Source organism: Octopus bimaculoides, chromosome 5 (genome assembly GCF_001194135.2).
Source record: "Octopus bimaculoides isolate UCB-OBI-ISO-001 chromosome 5, ASM119413v2, whole genome shotgun sequence".
Lineage (NCBI taxonomy): Eukaryota > Metazoa > Mollusca > Cephalopoda > Octopoda > Octopodidae > Octopus > Octopus bimaculoides.
In genome coordinates, this window is record NC_068985.1 from 40574135 (window position 1) to 40584908 (window position 10774).

Sequence of the window (10774 nt, forward strand, 5' to 3'; positions counted from 1 at the left end):
GGGCAAGTGTCTTCTACTAAAGCCTTGGGCCAACCAAAGTCTTGTGAATGGATTTGGTAGACAGAAACTGAAAGAAGCTCGTCATATGTGTGTGTGTGTGTGACTGTGTTTGTCCTCCCCCGTCACCAGTGTTGGTGTGTTTACTTTCCCATAACTTAGTGATTCAGCAAGAGAGACTGATAGAATAAGTACTAGGCTTTAAAAAAGTAATTCCTAGGGTTGATTTGTTTGACTAAAACCCTTCAAAGCAGTGCTTCAGTATGGCCACTAAATTACAACAGGTATATAGTTCATTTTTTGTTCTATAGTGCATTGTTGTACTATTCAAAACTTTTTATTCTTTACAAACAATACACAATGCTTCAAGTGAACTACAATACTCTCCTTTAACTTGTAATTTTTTGATTGTCAGACCTAGTGTTCTGTCTTGGAGTTATTATCTCAAACTGTTTTCTATTTTAGAGCTAGTATATACTTGTAGATATTTAGACAAATTAAAAATTTATAGAAAACTTATCTCTCATATCTAATGCAAAGGATTTGTAGCTAAGCACCAACCCTTAAAATCGCCTCAGGACTTTACATTTATATAAACTTCTGATTCACACAGCATTCAATGGCAAAAGCATGTTTGGGCTTCTTATCATGTCTTGACATATTGCACATTCTATGTAAACAAAAATGTATCCTAGCTATATTCTGGCTAGGGAATAATTATCTTGCCTGGATACAGGTGAGAGCTAGCAATGGAAGGAGCATCGAACCATAGAAAATCTGCCTCAACGAATTCTGTTTGACCCATGCAAACATGAAAAAGTGGACGTTAAAACCATCCTGATGACAATGATGATGATTTGATGTTTATGAATTAAATTTCCCCTTTATCCTACCCTTATTGATAAAATAAATACCAAGTAAAGACTGGAGTATCTGTTTAATTCACAATACTTCTCCCCTTAAATCTGAGGCCTTGTGCCAATCTTAGGAAATGTTATTCTGAAGTTAACATTTTAAAACCTTTTCCTGATAACGTATGATGTCTCCTATTTCTAGAATTTGGGCGTGAAAAAATTGCATCCTGTGGTGCTTATGAATCGGTGTTAGATTTTATGCAATCATCAAAAGGCAACAGTGCACAAGATGCAGTTCTGGACTTGTTGTGTAATTTAGCTGAGAATGGTAAGTTTTAATCTTTTCCTTTGATATTTACTCCCCTCCTTACCCAGTATTTTGAATCCTGAACATTCAACTATTGTAATTGAAATTAACACAAGTTGGGGGAGTGAGTAGTAGAAAAACGATTACTATTATTATTGTTGCTTTGCTCCTAGTCAGATCTGGTTGAGCAAACTTGTGTTCGTGGATATTTCTAATCAAGACCATCCTGTTTTCTTATATATTTCAGACAACATTGTTAATGTATCGTTAGAGATATATGATCAAAAGGAATTTGGCTGCTATTTCTAGTAGGCTGAGCAATCACACTGAAGCTCCATCGTTGATTTGATGAGAAATAATGGAATACTTCTCTAAATTTTTTTTTACAACATTCTGCTTCGTTCTGAAGTCAAATTTTGCTGGGATAGACATTTCCTGTCATTTCAGAAGTTTACTAAAATCAGTACCAGATTTTGGGTTTACTTATTCAAATGTACCCATTTTTTTCAAATTTTTAGCCTCATGATAATGTGGAAAATTGTTAATCATTAAGGTAAAAGATTGGCAGAATTGGTTTAGTACCACACTTGGGTCAATGAAATTAGTATCCCATGAGTCAGTAAAGAAGGATCCATGAGGTTAGAAATAGCCTGTTAGAAATAGCAGCCAAATCTCTCTTAAATCTCACCATACTATCTTTAAAATAAGGAATGACACAGCATATGATGTAGTCCTAGACAGAGTATGTTTGAATAGAAAACTGAATGGTCACAGCTGGAATGACTTTCACCACAGATCTGTTTGATCAGGTTTGACCTGATGAACAGCAACCCAAACACCATAATTGCCATTAACTATACAAATGTCACCAATAACAACACTACCATCATCACAAACCAACAAGGGAGCCCCAACTTAGTGATTCAACCCAATAGAATTAGCCAAACTTCCCTGAAGTCACTCCCTACTATCCTAAAAAGGTAAAGGACATATAAGATAATGTGGTCCTAGATATACCATGTCTGAAAATAAGGTGAGATGTGTTGTGGCTGGAACATCTTAGATTGTAGGTATGCTGAAATAAGGTTAATCTGAACATAAACAACAAATAAGTACAGGCATAAAGTTGGATTCATTCAACTCACTGTAGCTTTATTTTACAAAATTATGGTATTGAAATTAAATAATCATCGTCGTCATTGTTTAACATCTGCTTTCCATGCTGGCATGGGTTGGACGGTTTGACTGAGGGCTGGCAAGCCAGAAGGCTGCACCAGGCTCCAATCCGATCTGGCATGGTTTCGACCATGCTTGAATGGTGCTTTCTATGTGCCACCAGCACGGGAGCCAGTCAAGCAGCACTGGCAATGACCACGCTCAAATGGTGCTTTTTACATCCCATTGGCATGGGTGCCAGTCAGGTGGCACTGTCATCAGCCATGACAATGGCTTCACTTGCCTCAACAGGTCTTTGCAAGCGCAGTTTATTGCCCAATGATTGAAGGGTACTCTTAAATGGGCCAGTTATGCTGCACTGGCCTAGGTCACAGTTACGGTCTCACTTGGTTTGCTGGGTCTTCTCAAGCACAGTATATCTCCAAGGGTCTTGGTCACTTGTCATCGCCTCGATGAGGCCCAACGTCCAAAGGTCGTGCTTCTCCACCTCATCCCAGGTCTTCTTGAATGTCTACAAAATATGTTTGTTTCAGGGTTTTAATTAAATGAGACCTTCTCAGAAGAGGATTTCAACCCAGCACTAAATGCTAAATTTAAAAGAAAAAAAAAGAAAAAAAAAACAGAATCAGTAGACTGATGGGCAAAATATGTGGCATTTAGTTGTGTACTTTTACATTCTGAGTTCAAATCTTGCCAGAGTTGACTTTGCCATTCATCTTTCCAGGGTAGATGAAATAAACACCAATCAAGTACTGAAGTCAATATAATTGATTACATTCTCCCCACAAAATTTGAGTCCTTGTCCCTAAGTTAGAGATCAGTATTATATCAGGGCAGTAAATTGGCAAAATCTGTGAAGTGGTGGGTAAAATGTCATGTAGTATTATGTCTTTTGTAAGGTATTTAGTTAAGTCTTTTGTAAGCAGGTAAAGCTAACTCACATAGAGCTTGGCTCTACTTCTTATCTTTCTAGGATATGTTAGAAAGTGACTCATAAAAAGCACTGCATATCTACTGCAATGAATTATTAAATTGATTTCTTTCGCAAGGACCTATACTAAGTTGTTGATTTAGAACTGATTTCTAAGTTATTTTTACTTGATGTACACTTTAATCCTTTTGATGCTAACCCACCTGAAACTGCCTTGGATTCTGTGGTACAAAATTAAAACTTTCCATCACAATTTCATGTATGTTCCAAACACCACCTTAAGAATGACAATTATTTTATCAAATTCTACATTAGTTAAAACAAAGTGTATTTCAACAGAAATGGCAACAAAAGGTATAAAGTAAATAAAAACAATTTGGCAAAACTTTGTGCATACAGTGAGAATATATATATTAAAATAAAGTTATATTTTAGCTTATGAATATGAAGACTGAAGAAAATTTATTATATCGTTACTAATTCATCATCCAATAAATTGGTGATGAAATAATGACTTAATAAACAAAGTAGTTATTAATAAGAAACATGAGCTTGATGTTTTTTGGTGTTGTGTTCTACTTACATATATTCAAATTAACATCCCCTCATTTCATCTTCAATGTAATGAAATTGTTGTTGTTGTTTTCTTGAATTTAATGTTAGTGAGTGCAGAAAATCACAAACTCTACATGCTTGATCTTTTTTCTTTATGTCCATGATCACTGGACATACAAACCAATTATTCTTCAAATAATTTTAGATGTTTTTTTATTTTTTTTATTTTTATAAATGGCTTAAGAATCCAATAATTATGTGTTTGGTTTTTTTTTTTTATACCATATTTCTGTTGGAATACACTGCCTTTGTTTCAATTAATTTTTCATATAATGAAGAATTTAATAACATATTTTGATGGAAGATTTTAATTCAGATCACTTTAAAACAGGAAGTTTGTATCAGAGAAGCAAAGACAATCTTATATGGGTTGGCATCAAAAAATTTGATAGCAGAAAAATAGAAAATAAAAGTTTGATTTCTTTTCCAACACACCTTTACATCCCACTCTGAGTTTTGTTTGTTGTGTGTATTTTGTGTTATATTAAGACATTATATTTAGAATTTCAGTTTATAGTTTTCTTTTTTTTTTAATATTTTTTTATTTTCATTCTTCACCTAATTATACCTCACAGCATCCCAGTGTGCACTGCTTAAGAACCATTAATTCAGATAATTAATGAATATTTTCTAAACATGCAATGCCAAGTTCAAATACCTCTTAATGAGTTTGGCGAGTGTGACATAATGTATTTAGTACTACATTACCAAATTTGTCCTTTCTTTCTTGAAGAGGATAATGGTGTGATTTGAAGGCATTTTTATTGCTATTTCCATCAGGTTCAGGTACCCATTTAGAGGCTCCTTCATTTCTTGTTAAATCTTGAGTTTTATGTTTCTGTTATAAAAAAAATGTAAAAGAGAAGTTCAGAGAAAATTAGTAATTGTTCTGGAATCTTTTGTTTCAGATAAAATCAAACTGAAACTTGCTGAAAGCTTTCTGTGCGACCATTTGATCGACTCAATCCATTCAAGTCTTGAAGAAAAAGAAGAAACTAACCAACAATTCTTAAAGACATCTTCAGATTTAATTGTTTTACTTTTAACAGGAGGTAAGATTAGTAAGATTAAGAACTAAAATTGTCCATAACATATTGGGTTATATTTTGCTTCTAATTTCTTTCTACATTCACATGTACATAGATGTGCACGCACACACACATAAAATGTTGGGCCTTTGTAAAATAAGAATTTCAAATCTAAGAATGACATTGAAACCACTGCTGCAAATTGAATTACGTATCTTTTACATACCTGGTAAATGGTAGTATGTCTGTTAATGATAGCATGCTTACCTGATTAGCAAAAGATTCTTGATTCAAGTCTAAAGAGTGAATTTGTTGTTGTCTGGGAGCTAGATGGAAACTAAACAAGAAGTCAGAGAGCAAAGAGACTGTAGTTTCCATCACTGCCACCATTTTAACATACATTACACAATGCTTGTACAGGTGGGCAGATCTTCTCCAGCACTGAGCGTACCAATCATGGTCTTTCATGACTATAATGATTGGCAACATCACCTTCATGAGGCACAGTGTCTTGAGATCAGTTTTCACTGCTTTATCTTATATATGTCTTCTCTCTTGCACACTACATCTGATTTCTCTTTTATCCAGTTTTCTCTCAATTTATTTGTACTCCATCATTCATACTAAAACATTATACACCCAGCAAATCATACTCACTTCATTCCTTTGTTGACTTTGCAAATCCTGTTATTCAAGATTTTTTACCCTGCAGTGTCACACTTTGTACACAAGCATTTTACAGTCTCCTCTTCACTTTGAAAGAGTAACCCTTTGTTGCCCGGAGATTTTTCATTCTGGTGGTTTTGTAATATATTATTACTTGCAGTTTGTGGCTAAGTATGATGTGTATCATGTTTGGTTTTTTGGTTTTTTTCTTCAGTTTTTAATGATGTATTCATACAAGCTGTAACCAAAATACATGGACACACAAGTACAACATTTTTTCATTGACTGACCACTTGTCTTTATTTATTTATTTACCTATTTTTTGTATATTTATTTCTAACCTTTCTGTGAATTCCAGACAAAAGTATGGAAGTCCTTTTCAAAAAGGGTAAAGGGGCAGTATATGCTGAATCTGTGAGTTGGCTCGAAGGAAATAATGAATATTTACAAATATCAGGAGCTCTTGCAATTGGCAACTTTGCTAGAAATGGTCAGTCATTTTATTTTTAAATTTGATGTAATTTTTATTGCTGTTATTTTATTCATTATCCCATCAGAGAATAAGAATTATATGCAAATGTCTCCTTTTGAAGATGCTGCATCAACATGACCACAATGGAATGACTGAAACTAGTTAAAATGAAACAGTGTAGTAAACTAGTGATTGTTTTATTGCACACATAACAAGTGATGTATTACCATCATCATTGTTCTAATTTCTACTTTCCCATGCTCACATTGATAAGACAAAACTATGTTTGGGCAGAGTTTTTTATGACTTTATGACCTTCCAGGCATTAACACTCATCTGTTTCCCCTATTGTATCAAACAACAAACAACCCAGATATAGTTTGGTAGAGAACTGGAAACAAAGAACACCATTTGAATGCACCTTTTTTTTTTCCAAAGATTGGGCAACCTGTCAAGACATGTCAAAAGGCCCCATGATGTGCTTTTGTGGTGAACTGCAAACAAACAACACAGCCTGTATGAACATTGTTGCTTTAGCTACGAGGGATTTTTAAGGACTGGTGCTTAACTCTGATTCCTATGTGAGGTGAATAAGTGTTAAATCTCTTCCAAGATAAGATGCCAGTCTATCATAAGCAGCTTTCCTTGAAGATCTGGTACATATTCTCACTGACATCATCACCATTATCATCATCATCATCATCATCCAACCCATGCTGGCATGGGTTGGATGGGTTAACCAGAGCTAACAAGCAGGACAGCTGCACCAGGTTCCAGTCTGATTTGCCTTGATTTCTACTGCTGAATGCCCTTCATAACACCAACCACTTTACAGAGTGTGCTGGGTACTTCTTATATGGCACTGGCATGGGTGCTTTTACATGGTGCTGGCATGGGTTCTGTTATATGATGCTGGCGCAGGTGCTTTTTACATGGTGCCAGCACATGGCTCTTGCAGAACAATCCTCTTCATTGGGGGAGCGGCATTAATAATTCTGCTATGGAAAACAGATCTTCTTGAGTATAGCAAGGTGCCAGATATCTCAGTCCTTTGTCATCTCCTTCATAAGGTACAGTGTCCTGAGATCATCCTTCAGTACTTCGTCCCAGTCTGGTAATGAACTGAGGTCTTCTAGATTGAAGTATTCTGACCTGAGACACAACTCCTGCTGTGTTTTGAACTCCTGACCCATGAACAAGTAATCCAATATATTACCTATTTGGCCATTATACCTCTGCAAGCAATAGTTCCTACAGCTTACCAATTCTTAAGTCAAATGAAACAGACATATAATCTGTTTTCTGTCAGTTATCCAAACTGAGGCAAGTAGAATTGATGCTATTGTTGCTTAACACTAGATCAGACTTTGTTAAACCAACTTGTGATCAAATATGCTCTGGTTTTGACTATTTTATCTTTCATTCAAAGTACCTATGTGTGGCTACATTATCCAGTGTGTTTTTCCGTTTGTAAAATGATATGGTGTGATCTAATAGAGATTTAGCTGCTGTTTCTTGTAAATTGAGTGATCACATAGAAGTTTCCTCATTGGCTTTAGGTTAGCAGAATTATGTGCTCAGGCACACAACATCAATAGCATTCCTGGGCATATAACTCTGCAAACTTCAAAGTTTGGACCTTTGATTATTTAGGCGTTAATGATCATAAGAGCACAAATGATTATGTAAGTATTAATGAGCTTTGAACACTAATGATCATTAAAGCAGTTATGGTCGTGCAAGCATCTAGTTTGAAATATCAAATGTATAAAGATTATGGTGACTGTTGCTTAGCTCTAAGCTAGCCTTGAATGAGTAGATCTATGATCAAAGACATTCCAACCTTGCCCTGCACACAGGCATTGGTTATATTATCTAATTTGTCCTTCCTTTTCTAGATGACAAGGTATAATTTTAGAGAGATTGGACTGCTATTTCTAGCATATGGAGTGACCACATACTAACTCTCAGTGGCAACGGCAGCAGCGAAGAAGAAGAAATGTTGGTAGCAGTGAAGTGGGGAGGATCGTGACAGAAGCAGCAGTGACAGGAGGGGATGATAATGACGTTGGTGGTGATGATGAGGATGCTGGTGAAATGAAAGAGACAGTGGGGGGGGGACAATGAAAATAGATGGGAATAGACATTTGGAGCCATGACTGCTTCACATGTAATTAAACAAGGTGGAGTAAAAGTGAACTACTAACCACAGCAATTAAAACCCATAAGTACAAGAACTCAGATGGGGACAACTTTCAGCAAATGTAATTTAAAAACAACAATAATGATAATAATGGTTTCAAATTTTTGGTGCAAGGCCAGCAATTTCGATAGAGAGAGTAAAATCAATTACATCGACCCCAGTACTCAACTGGTACTTATTTTATCAACCCCAAAAGGATGAAAGGAAAAGTCAACCTCAGTGCAATTTAAACTCAGAACATAGAGACAGATGAACTGCTGCTAAGCATTTTGCCTGGCATGCTAATAATCCTTTCTACTATTGGCACAAGGCCTGAAAATTTTGGAGGAGGGGACTAGTCGATTACATCAACCCCAGTGTTTCACTGGTACTTAATTTATCGACTCCAAAAGGATGAAAGGCAAAATCAACGTCATCAGAATTTGAACTCAGAACATAAAGACAGACAAGCATTTTGCCCCACAAGCTAATGATTCTTCCAGCTTGTCACCTAACAATAATGATAATAATTGTTTCAAATTTTGCCACACAGCCAGCCATTTTAGGAGAGGGGATAAGTCAATTACATTGACCCCAGTGTTTCACTGGTATTTATTTAATCAACCCTGAAAGGATGAAAGGCAAAGTCAACCTCGGCAGAATTTGAACTCAGAATGTAGTGACAGACGAAATATTGGTAAGCATTTCACCCAGCATGCTAACGATTCTGCCAGCTTGCCATCTTAACAACAAGTGTAATAATAATAATAATAATAATAATAACAACAATCCAAGCACCCGAAGGACCCATCACTGATACAAATACAGGAGTACGTCCTCATAAATTAACATCCCCCTACTAAATAGGAGATACACATAGAAGGTATATATATATATATATATATATAGGTAGATACATGGATATGTAGATAAACAGATAGGTACATGGGTAATATAGACAGACAAGCACATACACACATACATCATACATACATATGTGTATACACATGCATGCTGACACACAGCTCTGATAATGAACATTGGATAATGAAGAGATTGCAAGAAGCAATTTTGGGAAAAATAAAAAATAAGTAAATGAGTGCAAATCGAACTGGTGTGTTAATTAATAAGGCATTAAAACAGAATGACTCTCCCCAGACGCAACAAAATAATAATAATGATTAATGATAATATTAGTTTCTGGCAGAGACATAAGGTCACAAATTTTGGGAAAAGGAATGGTCAGTTATATTCAATATTAAACCATAATTTTTTGAAAAAATAGAAAGAAATCATTATTATTATTATGCTGCGATTGACTTTGCCTTTCATCCTTGTAGGATCGATGAAATGAGCACCTGTTGAGCACTGGAGTTATTGTAATCAACTTACCCACTCTCCTGAAATTACTGGCCTTGTGCCATCACATGACAGTTGTAAACAAGTGTCACTATAGTGCAGGTGGTGTCCTTCATTTCCAATCTTCTGTGAAAATATGTCTAGAAACAGGTGAGGGTTGGCAACTGGAAAGACATCCAGCTGTAGGAAGCCTGCCTCAACAAATTCCATCTGGCCCATGCAAGCATGGAAAAGTGGACATTAAAATGATGAAGATGATTAAATTAAATCTTTAAAAATCTGTGGTACCCATAGAAGCCCTTTATGGTATACCAATGCAGTAGTACACTATGGCACCAGTTTCAGAACTTCTGTTCTAACCAATGACTCAGTTCATTCAGAGCTTTAAATCTGCTCAGACTTGTTATCATCATCATCATCATCATCATCAACAGAAGCAGCAGCATTATTGTCCTCACTCTCACCACTACCATCACCACCAAAGGAAACCTCTATATGGTCATTTGACCTACTTGGTATAGTAACCAAATCTACCTCAAACAACGCCTTTCTGTCTCAGGAAAAGGACACATTGGATAATGAAATCTCAGATACATGATACCTAGAACAAAAAATGATAGGATTCCCATGGCTGCAATGCCTTTCATAAATCTTTCTACAAAAAAATTTTCTTTGTAAACTGAAACTCACTAAAATATAATTTGTTATATTGCTGTTGTTTGGGTGTGGAACTGATGCTAACCCTCTAAACTGATGATTCACTGGTATTTGTTTAGTGTATTAAGTTCTTGATGCAATTTTCTTTTCTAATGGTATGAAATGATGACTTGACAATCTTGTTTTTTTTTTTTTTTTTTTTTTTTCTTTATCTGAGGCCAATTAAATTCAACCTTTTAAGCTGTCTTGTAGTAACAACAGCCACAATGATATGATCACATGCATACACACATTTATTCACACATTCATGAGAAATCAAAAAACACTCATGCACAGATGTGCACACACACATGTAGTCAGTTATACTCACTATAGTATGAGACAAGAAACATCCAAATATTCAGTCTTCATATCACTATCTTTAATTTAGTAATCCACAGTTCATCATCATCATCGTTTAACGTCCGCTTTCCATGCTAGCATGGGTTGGACGATTTGACTGAGGACTGGTGAAACCGGATGGCAACACC

At 35.6% G+C, this 10774-nt stretch overlaps 1 protein-coding gene across 1 annotated transcript in view; it reads left to right on the forward strand.

Annotated features, from left to right (window-relative positions):
- LOC106869143 (rap1 GTPase-GDP dissociation stimulator 1-B) overlaps positions 1 to 10774 on the forward strand; it is a 90182-nt gene that overhangs the window by 65551 nt on the left and 13857 nt on the right. The window contains exons 7-9 of the mRNA XM_014914719.2: positions 1054 to 1179; positions 4789 to 4932; positions 5933 to 6064. Coding sequence (XP_014770205.1) covers positions 1054 to 1179; positions 4789 to 4932; positions 5933 to 6064 — 402 coding nt within the window. The remainder of the gene's footprint in view (positions 1 to 1053; positions 1180 to 4788; positions 4933 to 5932; positions 6065 to 10774) is intronic.